Source organism: Aulonocara sp. 'chitande type north' Nkhata Bay, linkage group LG6 (assembly GCF_057382095.1).
Source record: "Aulonocara sp. 'chitande type north' Nkhata Bay isolate Kocher_YH1m ecotype deep benthic linkage group LG6, A_spYH_male_GT1.1, whole genome shotgun sequence".
Taxonomy (NCBI): Eukaryota; Metazoa; Chordata; class Actinopteri; order Cichliformes; family Cichlidae; genus Aulonocara; species Aulonocara sp. 'chitande type north' Nkhata Bay.
The window spans coordinates 27,669,397-27,686,349 of record NC_141349.1 but is presented as its reverse complement, the minus strand read 5'-3'; the positions used below and the strand labels follow the sequence as shown (position 1 = coordinate 27,686,349).

General features: G+C 39.7%; 1 protein-coding gene across 2 annotated transcripts in view; it reads right to left on the bottom strand.

Annotated features, from left to right (window-relative positions):
- mast1a (microtubule associated serine/threonine kinase 1a) overlaps positions 1 to 7,517 on the bottom strand; it is an 81,218-nt gene extending 73,701 nt beyond the window's left edge. For both annotated transcript variants that reach the window (XM_086296042.1, XM_086296043.1), the window contains exon 1: positions 6,075 to 7,517. In XM_086296042.1, the coding sequence (XP_086152168.1) occupies positions 6,075 to 6,113 (39 nt within the window). In that variant the 5' untranslated portion in view covers positions 6,114 to 7,517. The remainder of the gene's footprint in view (positions 1 to 6,074) is intronic.
- Between the last annotated feature and the right edge of the window lie 9,436 nt (positions 7,518 to 16,953).

Sequence of the window (16,953 nt, the reverse complement as noted above, 5' to 3'; positions counted from 1 at the left end):
AGGGAGTCCGCCACTGGCAGGGGAAGTGGTGGTGGGGGGAGATAGGCCTCCATACCTTGGAGGGCCTGAGATGTCCCCAGAGAGGTGGCGCCTGATACCCAACCTGACATATAGACACAGAAATACAGGCACACACAGATACAAACATCCATTCCCACCCTCATGCTCTCATATGCACTTACTCCACACTCAACCAACGTGGAGACAGACATAAAGAGACGCTGTACACACGATCACACTCCCCAAGCGTACTCTACAAACCGGGTCTAGGTACCCTTGCTCCTGGAGGGGGGAACTGCACCCAGACCCAGGTGGTGTTACCCTTTTCCCTGCGGTGGGGGGAGGCAGACCGCCCCGACTCCGCAGCAGCAGGGAGGCCCCACACTCCAGACCGCAGTCGGACGGCCAACTCCTCCTCCTAGCCCCCCCGCTCCAGCAGGCCGCAGAGAATGGGGGTGAGAGAAGACTCCAAACCTCCCTCCACCCGCTCATTGTAGTGTTGATGCATGTGTGTTCTAAAGTGCATTTAAAACCCAGGAGGGCATGGAGCTACCTGCCAGAGAGCAGCAGGTAAGCGCATGGTCCCTCCTGCTAGCCCTCAATGTCTACGTGTATTCAAAATTGAGAGGTGGGCAACGACGCCAGGGGTGAGGTGTACACCCTGATGGTAATTTGGATTCCGTGTTTCATGCCTAAAGCTGTTGTCGCATGTCCAAAGATCACAGAAAGGACCAACAGGAGATATGGGGGAAAAAACATAAACCAAAACTTTAGATCAAAACATCTACTGAACGTCAATGTTTTACAGCGATTTATTTCTCTGTGTGACATCATAATGATGTGGCAGCTGGACAACTGCAGAATGAAAATGATACAGTCAGAAGGAAGGATAGGTGGATAAAACACGTGACGCAGATGAAGTGGTATAAAACACTACTGTGGATCCAGTGGAGATAAATGACTACTAAACTATAGATGACAGCAGGTTTAGCCAATCAGCAAACTACTGACCATGAAAATTCACATGCTTATATGTTTAATCTATTAGCTAAATATGTCTGGCGTGCCAGCCACAGAAGAGTCAAGCATACACACTCCATCTACTGGGCATATATTTTCATCAATATCCACCCATTATGCACATAAACTGGTGTTGAAATTGCAGCACACGAGTGTCAAAGATACATCTCGATGTCCCAGCCACAGATTTCTGTTGGCACACCTCTCAATGCTGCCTTGTTTTCTGTCCAACGAGCCCTCCAAATTAAAAGATAAAATTTGCCCATGATCTCCAGAACAAGAAAAAAAATCTGATGCACCTATTGATATGAAAGCATCAGTTTTGTGGCCCTTCAGAAATAAATATACAATTTCATGGGTTTGAGTTTAAATGATGACTTTGTGAAGGTAAAACAATCATTAACAAATAACTAGTTAGCTAATATTTATGATCATTTATAAAGGAAATCATCTTTGGTTGGAAAACTGTCCTGAGTTCTGATGTTTTTGGATCTCCTGTTATTACAGACTTCGCTGTCACTCCGTCATAACATCACCTCACTTCCTCCTTTGGCACCACCATAATTACGACAGGCCATGTATAATTGATGTATATTTAATACATGTTTTCAATAATACATCTAACTTCTGTTTCAGCGTCGCTGGTACTAGGATGAAAAGCAGAAAATATTTTCCACCTCATAGTACAATGCAATCATTTTTTTCATTTAGCTCCTTATTGAATCATATTAAGATTTACATTTTTTGAAGCCTTTACTTTTTTTGTATATTCTGTTATTTTCAGTTTTACCAAGCTTTTTCTTTAGTTTTATTTTTTAACCTTTCTTACCTATTTTGGTCTGTAACATTGCATTTATTTTATTGATATAAGCTGTTTGGGATATTGTAACACAGTATTTTACCTATTTTTAGGATTAATAAAGTATTTCTTATCTCTGAAAGTTTTGATATACAGTGGACCTCATGGCTGGACATGTGTAAGTGTTTGGAATGGGGCATTCAGGAGGTCTAGCAGCCCTTTTCCACTAGTACCTACTCAGCGCGACTCGTAGTACCTGGCACCAGGTACTTTTGTTAAAGTCCCATGTTTTACCTTGTATCTTCTGTTTATGCTTTATTGATTCGAAAATAAACTGTTGAATGCCAAAGATTTAGTGATTCATCCTGACATTTCAGATCTTAATCCCCTGGCATCAAATCTTAAACATCAGAAAATCTTGTTATCTTTGCTTCCTTTCTTAAATTTGACTCACAAATTAAATCAAGCGTTAAAGTCTTTCATTTAAAAAAAGAAGAAATTATTTCTTTCTATCAATGATCCTGAGGAAGTCATTCATGCTTTTATTACATCTAGACTAGAATGCTGCAATTCCTCATCTGTTGGACTGAGCAAAACCTGATATCATGAATGCAGCCGGTTCAAAATGCTGCTGTTAGACTCTTGACTGCTACATGGAAGTGGAATCATATTCCAGTCATTCTTAAATCATTGCACTGGCATCCTGTGACGTACAGGATCAATTTCAAAATGTTGCTTCTCACATGTAAGTGCTTTTGTGGGCTTGCTCCAGTTTCCAGCTTTACAATGCTTTGTTCTATGACGCTCACTTAGTTGACTTCTTGTAATTTCAAATTCCCGATAAGGTTGTGCAGGTGATCAGGCATTCTCAGTCAAAGCTCCAAAACTCCCTGGAATCATCTTGTTTCTCAGGTTAAGTCATCTTCCTCGGCAACTGAAAACAAACATCTTCTCATTAGCTTTCTCATCTTCAGACTATTGCTTAATTTTTCCTAATTCCTCTTTTTTACTATTCGTATTTTATTATTTTTATTATTATTTACTCTATTTTTCTTTATTGTTCTTAAATCATTAATATTATTCCTATGATAGTTTTGATGCTGTGCAGCACGTCTCTGTCTGTTGTGCCTAAATGTTCTATATAACATATATATATATAATATTGACTTGAAACATTATTAGATGACCTAAAACATTATTGCACATTTATGTGTTTCAGCTACCTGTTTCACCCCAAATTAGTTCAGTGTCCACATTCATAGTTGACCAGTGAAGTAGTCATCAGTGCTAAACACAAACATGTCATCAGTATATACACTCAGTCCTTTTCCTCCCTCCTCCATCCCTCTGGTATGAAAGCAGATCTAGGCAGTAAAGGGATCCAGATATTGTAACAAGCACTTAAATGGGGTCTAGTATAGCCCACAGCTGCTGCCTTCTTCTAATCTATGCTGCCGCCACCCTTCCTCCTCCTCCTCCCAGCCTCGAGCCCTTTCAGGCCATCCTGCTGCTGGTGGTTGGTCTTCCTCCCTCAGGGCACACAGGGCTGTTAGGCCACCATTAGTCCTACTAATGGGCCTGACAAATGCACCACATCCTCAGCATTTAGACCTCCTCTGTCTGAGATATGGATATCGACCACTTCTCAATGGAACTGGAGAGTATAGGGCCAGAGGGTGGGAGTCGATTTTGTATGTACATATACAGAATTTGTGTGTTATGCACGCACACACAAAAACTAACCGTTGGCTTCAAGACATGTCTTCACCTTAAAATTCATTGGTTTATGCTACCTTAGGGGAACTTCATGATCCTATAAGGAAATCTAGTCTCCATAACGATTTGTGGAGACATGATTTTTAAATCAAAATAATCTGTAAAAACTAGAAAACACACCTACACATTAAACACCACATGACTAAAAAGTACACGAACCAAGTACCTGTGTCTTTCTATGTGGTTATGTGTTCCTGATTACCATTACAGTCCAATTTACAGAGTGTGCGAGTGTGTCTCTGTCTCGTTGTGTATTTGCATGTGCATAACATTAATGTGCACATCAGATTGCCTCTTGTCCCCTGCCAGTTTACCCGCTCTCTGTTTCTATTGACAGTGTTGAGATCCATGGCTGAAATTCCGATATGATTAACTTCTGAAGAAATAATTCAGTACTAAGGACTTCTCAGTGTTTCATTCACACACTGAAATCTGCCAAACCATCATTATAGCATAGAGCAGTCATTGAGGTGAACTAAATTCTACTCTAACAAGCTCTGGTACTCATTTGCGGAGAGGAATATCTATATTACATATCTGATCCAGATCTCTTTACTTCTTTGATGTACAAGATCAGTCTCCTGGTGTGAAGAGTTAAGAAGGTGCAAGAAACAACTCTAACACATAGGGATTCATCAGAGAAGCCCATTCAGAGCAGAGCTGAAAGAATAACACCTGTTTAATGAGGAAAGACACCGTCAAGATTTACTACTTTTTATACTACACGTAACCGGTGAAGGCTGGTAACCTGCGATTGCCATGTTTCAGTATATTTTAACATGGTGTCTAATCTTTCAGTCTAAAAATACAGTGTACACATAAGTTCAGAGTAAAAACAACTTACTTGCAGCAAAATGCAAAATTGAAGCAACTATTTTAATGATCAAAATTTGACGTAAAACTCACAAACTTTTATGGTTTCAGGTCAGTCCAGGTTAGTCATTTGATACTGAAACAAACAAATCAAGCTCTCTCAATAGAGATTAATGTTGGATGTAATTTCATTATTTTCTTCTGTTTTATAGACTGAGCAGTCAAACTAGACGGTAATCAGCATAAATCATTTAGATGGAGGAAAAGCTGATGGGAGTTCAGCTTTAATAAAAGGCGACACTCTGGTAAATAACAACCTGTTAATCACGCACAAATGCATTTCGGGAAGTACACAAACATTACTGCTTCCTGCACTTTTATCAAATGCCTGGTCTTAATGTCAACACAGAGTTCAAGAAGTGCAGCTCAACAATGGCAGGGATGGCTGTGATACCCACAGACTGCCTTGTTTTCCTCCTGACCTTACAGTGGGGACACAGGCAAACTACAATCTAGGGAATAGCATTGCAGGAAATTGTTTACATCTATTATTTTTTTCTATTATTATTACTATTTATAAGTGATGGGAACTCTTCTACAGAAGGATATTTTTGGTAGAGTTTTCAGCAAACTAATCTTACTGTAAATTAATTTAAAAGGCAGCTCAGACAGACTAGCAAACAGTGGCACTAATGGTGAGCTTTGCCTGTCTCACTTGATTAGTTTCACACGCCCACCACACGAGCGTCAGAGCAAGCTTTTACCGGCGCCTTGACATGTCAGTCACAATAAAAGTGACTAACCTACATAATGCAAATGTAACAGTACAACCCATTTAACTTACTCAGTCTCCAACACGACTGATTACTATGGATGTCCAACATATAAAGAAAGCTTCATACTGTCTGCGATTCTTATCTGTTTATTATCACTTTATGTAACCACTACTAGAAATTAATAATCTATTTTAATAACTATGACAACATTATGATTTGTCAGGTGTCTGTGTGCCAAATTAGCCAAGTATTGCATTCATTTTCTCAGTTGTGATACATGTAAGCTGGTTAAGAAAAGGACACCGACATTTAAGGAATTGTATTTTAGAGGCAGAACACAATAGTTTTTATGTGCTCTTTAGATGCTTCCAAAACATTTGACATCACAAGTAGTTTGTTAAATTGCAATGCAGAGGGGTCCCTGCATATCTAATTAGGATTTTACAGTGTTGGTACTCACATAGAACTATGCAAGTTAAGTGGAATATGGAGTTATCTGAATCTTTTTCTGTATAATGGAGTAAGACAAGAGGGAATATTGTCTCCTGTTCTATTCGATCTGTATCTTAATCATCTTTCTGTCACGTTAAATGACTGTAAGACTGGTTGTATGCTGGGTAATCTTCTTGTTAATCATTTAATGTAAGATGCTGATCTTATAACTGTAATTTGTACATCCAATGATATCTACAAAAACTACTTAAACTGCATCGAATTTAGAGGAATGCGTGTTACACGAATCTATCTTACATCTACAAATCACCACCATGCAGCAGCTTCTGGCCAAAGAAATCTTCCATACTTTCATGAAAACACTTTTTGTTATTATGAAATGACGGCATTTTATCCAAGTAATGACTGCGTTTGCGTAACACCCCAAAAGTTCTCACCTGCAGCCTCCGTCTTCGGATGATCCCTGAATCATCCATAGCGCGTGTCAGAGGGGATGTCACACCTGTCGGTTGGTCTCGTGGCCCCCTGGTCTCCAGGTGACGGGGCGAGAAGAGGGTCCACTCTCGCGTGGCTTTCAGCGAGCCAGCAAGACGTGATAATTGAACGCTAATAAGCCGAAATACCAGACGGAGTGTCGGTAGGTGTCAACATCACTTTTCAGAGAAAAGCAGATGATGTTCCGGAGATTAGGTGGCCCTGTTAAGGTCAGTATGAGAAATACCACAAATCCTATATATAAATACGCATATATAAACGTTTACCGTCACGTGCTACAAGGAAAAAACTACACCGGGGTTTGACCAAAATATAAAAAGTGCCGCTCCTGTGCTCGACCGCAGCCGACATCCCATGCTGGCTGAGACTGACAGAGAGTACTGACTAGGCTCCTCTGCGAAGTGCTGAATAAGCAAGAGGCTTCACGGTGGGATCAGCTTGCTCTGCATGAACTTAAGTCCAGCTGGGAGATAGAGAAGAACCCCTCACACCGAGGCTTATCGAGGCGAAGATAAAACAAAGTTTGCGCACATCTTCACTCCCGAACAGCCGGTGATCCACGGCCAAAGACAAAAAACATTTTCACTAAAATTAAATTAGATCACCATTTTAGATGCTTCTGTCGCGATGATGCTCCGTTGGTTTAAAAACCCAGTAAAGAAGTCCTCAAGCAGCCAAGCCACATACATCTATGTGCTGCGTGCATGTACACAGAGTTCACTGCATGCATTCTGCACATCACTACCACAGATCTCGATCTTATCACACATCCACGTCAGGGAATATGTGCATTTAAAAAAAAGAAAAAAAGGAAAAAGGGGGGAAAGGCACGATGAATGAGAAGCGCCTCTACCCGTCCATCTGGTGAAACATGCAAACACAGCGGCATCGAAAGCAGGTTGATCGCTTCTCGTTTTCGTCCCCTGGGACACGGATTTGTCCGTCTTCGGGTATTCGATGTGTTTAGTCTGTTCTTCTTGGGTGTAGCACCGCTTTTCCTGTGAAGAAATGATCTGTGTTTGCTTCACAGTCTTTGCTCCATCCTCGGCTCCAGCCACCCACTTCCTACTACCAAGCGACGTTTAACCCCTCAGCGACCGGAGACGGTGAGAAAGACTAGCTGTACCGGCTGAGATGTGCGATTTTCTGTTCCTTATTCTGATAATAGCAGGAGTTTCAGGTAGGAACTGAGCAGGAGGAAAGTGGAGACACGATTTCTTTTAAAGATGTTTGTAGAGTGAAGCTGGGGGACATAGTGTACCTGTTTCTTCATTTACTGGCCCCTGGTGTTGTTCTATAAATAGCTGTAGAATATTTTTATGTACTGAAGAACTCATTGAGTGCTCAACCTGTTATTTCAACTCTTACATATATATTAAAAGTATTAAACTAAATGCAGTCGTTTTGGTAGAGGAGTTTATTTTTGTATATCTCAATTACCAGCTCCTATTTAGCACCATAACTGGCAAAGGATCACTAAATGAAAGTAAATCTGAAAAAAAAAAACCAACCTTCCACCTGAGCTGTTTTCTTTTATTTTACAATAACTACAATAATTTCATGGGTCATGTCATTTCTTCCTGTTAAAAGGGAGTTTTTCCTTCCCATTATTGCCGAAGTGTTTGCTCACAGGTGGAAATAGGATTGTTGGGAGTTTTCGCTGTTTTCTTTGCATAGGGTCTTGACCTCACAGTATAAAGCACCTTATTAAACCCCCTATATAATTTTAAGGGCCTGTAGAGCAAGGATGTCAAAGTCATTTTACACCAGGGGCCACATACAGCCCACTTTGTAGGTAGGGTCTCAAGTGCGCTGGACCAATGAAACTGTCCTTTCTGTCCAGTCAGTGTATAGAGGTTTAACTGGCCGTTTAATCCCTACAATATCTCAGTGTAAGAAAAATAAGTTTAATTTGAACAGTATACCTCAGTTTGTTTTACATGATAAAGAAATGCTGCTGCAGCCAATGAAAGAAAGCTATCATTAAGGCTCTTTGAGCTTAAATTGTAATAAACAAATGTGTGAAAAATAACAGAAAAAGTTAACTAGTGTAATTAACCGTGTTCCCATTTCTATAGTAGATAATGAAAAAACAGTTTTTTTCCTGTCATTTGAATATTTATTGATTAATGCATTACTTTAGTGTGGTATGAATGACTGTGGGGGAAGGTCTTAATCAGCAGGAAAAGCTTTAACATTTATGAAAATACTCGAAAGTCTAAAATGTATGCCTTCACATTTCCCAATGTGTCTAGAGTCTAGAGGTTCAGATTTGAATCTTCTTGTATTTGACGCCTCTACTCTAGTTGAAGATGAAGATCAGTCAGTCCTGGGGGTGAGGGACATTTGTTTGATTTTATTTTGTGGATGTTTATGGACACACCCTACATGACAGTTCGTTGAAACCTGAACTCCTACCTAAAATAAATAAAAAATAAAAAATCCTCCCTTAATGTTTGCATTCAGGGTTATTAAGTTACCTCCAAGTTTAAGATTTAACGTCTTTGTTCATAAATGGTGTCTTCCAGCCGCCTCCTGACATGCTTTCTATTGGTATTCCTATGAAAAATGGCATCAAGTATTATGCATTATTCAACATTCACACCTGTCACACATGGGATTCATTGGCACATAACATTTCACAGCTCCTCACCCTTGAGTTACTTGCATCCCTGATCCACATGCTAATGAATGAACATGAGAAATTTCCACTGCTGTGGTTTTAAAGACAAAGGCCTTTTGGGATGCTGGCATATTAAGGGAAACTGTGTGTCTGTCTGTTCTGATATTATCCAAATCAAGTGAACCATGTTATTCCCTGCTGAGCCTGAAGACAGATGTGAATACATACTCAATAAAAGGAATGCACATCCCAATCAATGCTAAAGAAAAATCACTCCACAGTAGTAATCACTGACTGCACTGTAACATTTAGGGGCAAAGTCCATCACAGTGTTCACACGATGTCTCTGAATGATATTATACTGTTAAACATTGTCACAAGAAAGAAAGACAGAAATGTTGGTCAAAGGTGGCTTGTGAGAAGGATCAATGTGGAGATGGAAAAACACACAGGAGGCCAGGCAGCTGGTCTAGCTCCAGCTTCAGGAGAGGGGGAGACAGGAGGGGGACTTTAATGGTTTTTAGCATTGTGGCCTAAATGATCCCTGTCTCTCTGAGCGGACGGAGCTGGCAAGCTTTACTCCCTCTCACTGCGGGATTTAGTGCTGACAGATAATTCTGAGTTCAACGTCAACTCCCCAAATACTCCACCACCAAAGCTTCAGTCTTACTTTGAAGACATAAGGAGAAAAATGCCCTCTTCTAATGTACAGTACTGTGCAAAAGTCAACCTTATTTCTTTATGCTTTGCTAGGAAAATGGGAAATGGCTACTGGGATTTATTCAAACATGACTGTGCAAATAAAAATGGGAATACAGAATATAAGGCAAAACCAGAGTTTGTACAGTTCTAACAAGCTTTAAAGTCAATATTTGGTATGTCCATCTTTATTCTTCAACACAGCCTGAACTCTATTAGGGAAGCTTTCTTGTGTTTTCTTTAAGTCCCAAAGATAAGGTTTAGGGCCACGGGGCCTATACCAGCTATGTTTGATTCATTTCAAACTGAATTTTTGTTATTACTGTGGCGCCACTGCAGTACCTTCGAGGCCCGCCAGTGGACCCTGGCCCTTTTTTGAACATTGGATGCCTTTTGATTTGTTCTCTGTCAAGATGATCTCACTGTTTCAATAACATTGAGCTCCCGGCACTGGGGAGGCCAATCCATGTCTGACGCTTTTCTATCTAGGTATGTTTTTTAGTGCATTGCCTTTGTGTTTGGGAACATCGTCATGTAGAAAATGCTTGTGATATTTCCTCTATGGCGGATCAAAATCTGTATTCATAATTCCAACAAGTGCGACCAACACCACTGGCTGCAATGCAGACCCAAATCATAACAGAGCCTCTATGTGTTTTAGAGATGGCTGTAGACGCTCAGTGTTATACCTCGCTAAAGCCTGGTACTTTAAAGGGGGGCTTTCTGTAAAGAATCTGCATGGGCCCACAGTCCAAAGACATATTTCCTGAGTAGTTGCCACAGTGGTTGGACACGCATGTTTGATTTGGCACAGATGTTACATGACGCAACCCTTCCTTGGGGATCGGCACAAGGAGCACAGCTTCTCCCAGTGTTGAACTAGAGGTCACTCACGTGTAAGGCGATACTACATTGATTGGTGCCTCTGTATTGAAGATGAGTATATGGACATGAGTGTATAGTGTGTGTGTGTGTGTGGCAGAGTGTACCTTTCTTTTTGTCCTATATCTGCTGGGACAGGCCCCAACCTCTATCCCTGATACCTCGTTTGATAAGTGGTTAGGATATTGAATAAAAAATAAATCTATTTTACCATGGCTATTGATAAATATGTTGTCCTCTAATATAGAACAAAACCTTCTACTTTTTAGAACACTGCTGTTTAAACCACGTATTACTTGAAAACAAAAAAAAACCAACCTATGAGATATTTGTTTGATTGTTTTAATCGTACAAACAAAACTGTACACACAAGCAAAAATAATTCCTGATGTTTTTAAGCTTAAAAAATGAGAACATGGGTGCGGCAACCATGTTTCTTCAAGAGGATTTGACCAGTATAGCTGTGCAGGGCAGCCCTGTGCTTTAGAAATAATTTTAGAACAGCTTTCAATCCATTCTTGTTGAACCTTTTTCACAATGGCATCTGACATTTACTGAAATGAGCAACAACTCAGACCCAGATACTCATCCCTTTAAAAGCCTCGGTTTCTAATAGCACTTTTACTGAAGTATTGCTCTGTGTGTCCACAATGTTTTTAAGTGAATGATTTTCATTCAATTAATCAATGAGATTTCATTAATAAATACGGTTTAAGTTCAGGTTTAACTTTAAAAATCTGTGAGATAGTGCTACATGTTAACCATAAATCCAATCAAGTTGACACTGGCCTTATGAGCAGGAGCGCTTACAAACCATATCTGACAAATATGGTCATCAGCATGTCAGAAGGTGAAAAATTATAGGTTTTAGGTAGTGACCCAGTTATCAGCTTATGCTGCTTTTTGTTCCGTAATATTATTCAATAATGAATGAGGGCACATGAATTTTACATCTTTTTGTTCATTAAATGCTGCGAGGTCTGTACAGGGGGAGGAGGTTGCAGTGGCAGAGCTCAGAAATTGTGAAGTTTCACAGGCAAATACCTTTTTTTCTGTTACTCTGTGCAAAAGCTCCCCAAAATGATGTCATACTTTTTCAAAGGATGCCCTGAGGGAGGTCGCAATGGGTCAGCTTTCAGCAGCCAAAAGCTTGGCGGGGCTGGGTTTTGGAGTATGCCTGCCGCTTTTGGGATCCCATTTCCCATCATGGTTAGCCTGCCACAAGAGCCATGTCAGCTCACATCTCTTCATAGACTGCAAGTGGTTCCCCCTGCATTCAAATCCTCTGTGCATGTGTGTGTGTGTGGAGACAAACCGTAGCATACTGCTGTTACTGGGAACAAGCAGTCATACATCATATTTATATACAAGGAGTATACAGTAAATTAGAGAGCCCCAGTAGGATGTTTTACAAACTATCAGAGATCCCTTTTGACCAATTAATCAGCTATACGCTTTTTCTTCTCCAACCATTATTATACCACAGTGTACCAAAAAAACATGAAAAATGTGTTAATGATAATGAAGTCCAGTCAAAAAGCTGCACAATAAATACAACATTCAGAAAACCAACAGAGTAATTGTCTTTCATTGTTTTGTGTAACTTGTGGTGTTTTATATTGTACCTTGTTTTATCACACGCAGGCTGCAATTAACTCCATTGTAAATCTGTAATTGGTCAGCTAATTGTTTTCTAAATCAAAAGAAAGAAAATGAAAGCAGAGGAAAACAAATCACAATCCCAGAAAGAGACTTCCTCAAAGTGCAGCTTGTGTCTGTCGGACTAAACCCCAAAGAACTCCCACATGCAAGAATAAAACCACTAAACTCTTAACTCTAACTGGTTCAGCAGCCAACTGTTTGATATCGCACAATGTGTGTATGTTGGATGTGGTCTGACCTGCAAAAACAGCTACTTTAAAATCAGCCCCGACAATGAGTCTCTAGTCTTTTTCAACTTAAACAATTTACTCAGTGCATAGCAAAATAATTAATTAGTAAGAGTTTATATAATTCTTTGAGAAAACCCTCTAAACATTGAGCCATGATGGCTTTAAGAAGGTTGCTGGAGCTTGTTTGTTTGTTCATACAAGTGCAAAAAGCCACAAATTATTTAAAGCGATAGGCTGCTACTAAGTAGCATTCGGTATTCATACATGCTTGTATTGATGAGCAGTGCTTACCGTCTGTGGTAAATAATTACCTATATTATCCCTAACATGACGTTGCATTGACAGCGTTGGCTAAAGCATTATAATGTGAGTTTAGAAACTAAATGAGGTAAAACAGATGAAATAATCAGTCTGATTTCCACCAAGTACACCACGAATGCTTACATATAATGTGATAATTATTACTGTTATAAATCACACCTGCAGTTATCTTGGTATGATACATTTAATTGTTTAATTAAAAAGAACATACAATATACAAAAAAAATAGTTTGTGGGTTCTTTCGCTTACATGTAGTCATGTGAAGCATAAAATATTTACAGCACTCTCTGCAGTCCTGTGAAAAACTACATGCAGCAAGTGTAACTTGCTCAGTCATGTCAGAGGTTTGCTGACATTTCTTTATGGATTGCTCTCTTAAGGTCCCACCACAGCATTTCAAAGAGGTTGATGTATCGACCTTGACGTTGCAGCATCTTGATTCTTTCATCTTTTGTTGTAGATTATGCTGCTGTGCTTAGGATCATTGTCCTCTTGCATGACCTAATTTCAGCCAAGCTTTGGCTATCAGACAGATGGCTTCACTGAGGCAACTCAATGACTGCAAGGTCATCACCCCTCCACCTCCACCATCATTGCGCTGATATGCTGTGATCGGTTTCCATGAAACTTGGAGCTGTGCATTAAGTGCAAAGATCTCAATTTTGGTCTCATCTCTCTCACGAACTTGTTGCAGAAGTCTTGTGGTTTGTTTAAATCAGGGTTGGGGGAACTCCAGGCCTCAAGGGCCAGGGTCCTGCAGATTTTAGATGTGTCCTTGATACAACACAGCTGATTTAAATGATTAAATTTCCTCCTCAACAAGACTTGAAGTTCTCCAGAGGCCTGGTAATGAACTAATCATTTGATTCAGGTCTGTTGATCTGAAAACCTGCAGGAAACCGGCCCTTGAGGCCTGGAGTTCCCTACCCCTGGTTAAAATGCAACTTAACTTTACAAACCTTTGTTCTGGCAACCCTTCCAAATGAGCCATACTCATTCAATGTTTTTCTAATACTATTGTCCTGAACTTCAACATTTAACATGCTAAAAGAGGCCAGTACAGTCTGAAATGTTGCTCCTATGCATTTTGTAATTTCTCTAAGCAGTGGAGAATGACCTTGAGGTGAATTTGGTGGGTTGTGTTAACAAACCTCTGAATGCCCCAGACCAGCAAACTGCCAAAACATCTGCTTTTATAGAGGTGCTCACACTTGTTGATGATCAGTTAATAGAGTGCATTTCATTAATAGGACCTCGGTACTACCCACAATTTTAGTTCATATAGAAGCACTACGGGTGTCTTTAGGTTTTTCATAGAGTCCTGGGTAAATGTTATTTTACACGACTGCATATAGACAAAATTTCTGCATCAACTTTGCAAACATCTCAAAATCTTTAATCTCCCAACACTCATCTTACAGCCCAGTCCTCTTTACGTCCTCTCATTGTTCTCTTTTTTTATACTTACTCATTCTTTTTATCCTACAGATCTACCTCCTTATTCATTTCCTTACAGCCCGTACAGCTCCCACCTTCTCCTCATTGCCAGCAGTGTCTGTGTATAAGTGGGTCACAGACTACAGCTGTGCTAAAAGCCTAGTCTAGAAAGTGAGTGTCTTTAAATAAAACACCATACGATCTGCAGTCTCGGGGGTGCCTCATCATACATACATAAACCTACCAAAATAAAGAGAAGGGGGAACGACTTCAAGAAAAACAGAAAAGAGATACTGTGTGCATCTTGGTTACCTAAAGTGGACCCTGTCTCTAAAAAATAGAACAATTCCAACAATATTCAGAGCCACGCCAAATATTGTGCACCAAATTACTGTGAAAACTGAGCTAGGTGGGTAGAAAATGAACTGAAGTTATGTGCAGATTTATAAAATAATTGGCACTTAAATCAGCCCATTACAGAAGGATATAGGAAGTAAGAAGGTATAAAGTTAATAATAATAAAACATTATTTCAATAATTCTTTGTTTTAGTACAATTTTAGAAAGCAGCACCATGCAATAATTTGGGCAACCAATGAGATTCGAGCGTTCGCATAGCCCATAAAACTAATAAAAAGACCTTACTGGAGCTTTAGTGTTCACAATCATCTCTAGGGAGGGTGAGGTGATGCGAATCTGAAAACATTTTAAATACTACTTATTAATATTTTATTAATACGCCTAAGCAGCTTCCCAGCACTCTAAGAAGTAAAAGAACTGAAGCCAACAAAGCAGACAAAGGCTAAAGGAAGATAGAAAAGTGTTTTCAGAGAGGTGTTTGCTCAGGTTAAGGTCAAGTTGACACCTGGAAGACAAATGAAACTTCGTGAGAGAGATTACAACAAGAAGGACTTGTAAAAGGACCCCTCCTTAGGAATGCAACAAAATGCAAATCGAAAACCTTCAGCAGACTGGAGCGTTGGCGTACTCGTCTACAACACATTCACAGCTGTGACCTTACTGGAAGAGTCTCCTGTGTCCTCACCATAAAATTCAGTACCTAGATCTTGCAAAACAACTTCTAAAGAAGCCTAAATCATTTTGGAACAAGCTTTTTAGCAGTGACACGCAAAATTCTTCCTGCTGGAAGTAAGAGAGCGAATCAAGCAGCTTGGTCTCCAAAACAAGAACATTTCACTGGTGGGGGAACCTTGATTTAGTTAAACCTCTAAATTCTAACGTCACCCAGTCTGTAAAAAAGCTAAAGAGCACAAGAGGGTGGCTTATACCACAGAGAAGTAATTCTAAACAGACCATAACACACTCCGTAACAGAGTACTTCAACAAACACAATCTTAAGATTTAGTGATCTGCTTCACAGTCCTCAGACATAAACATCACCAAAAAAGAAGCGCTTTTAGGACAACTACACAGTCTCTCACATGTGGAAGAGTTTAGCAGCAACAAAGCAGAAATATCTCCTAAACAGGAACAGAAGGGTGCTTCAAAAAGCCATCACTTACCCTGACATTTTCCAAAGAAGATACTACTAAGCACTGATCACGCAGGGCTCCCAAAGTTTTTTTAAAACTGCAAAAGACGGACATAAAAAAGTAATCCTGCTTAAAATGTTAATGAAGTGTGTCATCTTTAACATCTGTAACTGGAAATCAGGTCATCTTTTACTCGTTTAGCTGAAAGAATAGCAGTACAGATTTCTTTACTATTGTTATTGCCTCCACCATTGTGTTATGCACCAGGTGGATTGGTCTGCACCTTGCTGTAACCCCTCTGTATTTCTGTTTATGTAGACTCTGACCATGATGTGCCTCCTTGAGAGTATTCTGTTGTGAAGCCGTTTTTCTTAACTATGGAAATAATGATAATAATAATTTAATAATTCTTTTTATTTTTCTTCCATCCCCTTTGAGGTGCTTTCATGTTTCTGAGCTGACCAGAGTGTTTATTTTAAGTCATTCTTTTTCTGATTTGGACACTCCTGTCGGTTTTACTCTCTCTGAATCATTTATTTTGTTTATTTCAGCCTAACGATGGCCTCTTTCAGTTACATCAACATTTCTTTGGACCTCATACTGAGAGTTCAAGTGAAAAAACATCCTGTTGATCCTTTTGTTAATCATCTAATACCGTTTAGCAAATTGAAATTACACTTAAACTACCGTATTGGGTAAACCTGGGAAATACAGTGCAATTCAATACAACTCTGCTATAACTTTAATGAACTATTTATTTTTCACTTGTTGCTGAGATCATCAAAAAGGTAAAAATCTTGTTTGCTATTGAGGCCATAATGGGTGAGTGTGGTTTACTGGATTTTGGGTTGCCCTAAAAATTGCAAAATAGCAGCAAAGTATTAGGAACACTTTTAATTCCCTTTAGTGCATGGCCTAAATGATAAACATGAAAATAAAAAGATCACTTTTTGATTTTATCATGGCCAATCTGTTGTATTGACTTCACGGGTGTATCTTATAAAGTAACTGGTGAGTTGATGTCAGGGTCATAACCTCTTTCTCTTCACAGAAAACATCTCTCTTTCATAGATGTGCAGAAGCTTACAGTCCAGATACCAGTGTGGGGCAACAGAGACACCATGTGGACAGGATCGGCTAGTTCAAGCAAAACTAGCTGGCCTATGGTGAAAAGGCCAAGTGAAATGTTAGGCCTCTTGAGACAGCCCCACAGAAAATAATTTATCTGAATTTTAACACGAGCGGTGTCTGTGGAGGTTCAGCAAAGCACAGCAGGAGTTCATACTGCTGACCCACAGAGAAGAAGCAGCTTGAGATCAAACTACGTTCAAGGCTGTGGGAATATATACCAGTGACCTTTAGCAAATACAAAATGACGCCCATATGAATATAAATTACAAATAAAGCAGTGTCTTATCTGCTGAATTGTCTTTAAATCTTTAGGCAGAAGAAGGCAAACATGAAATGTCAGGCA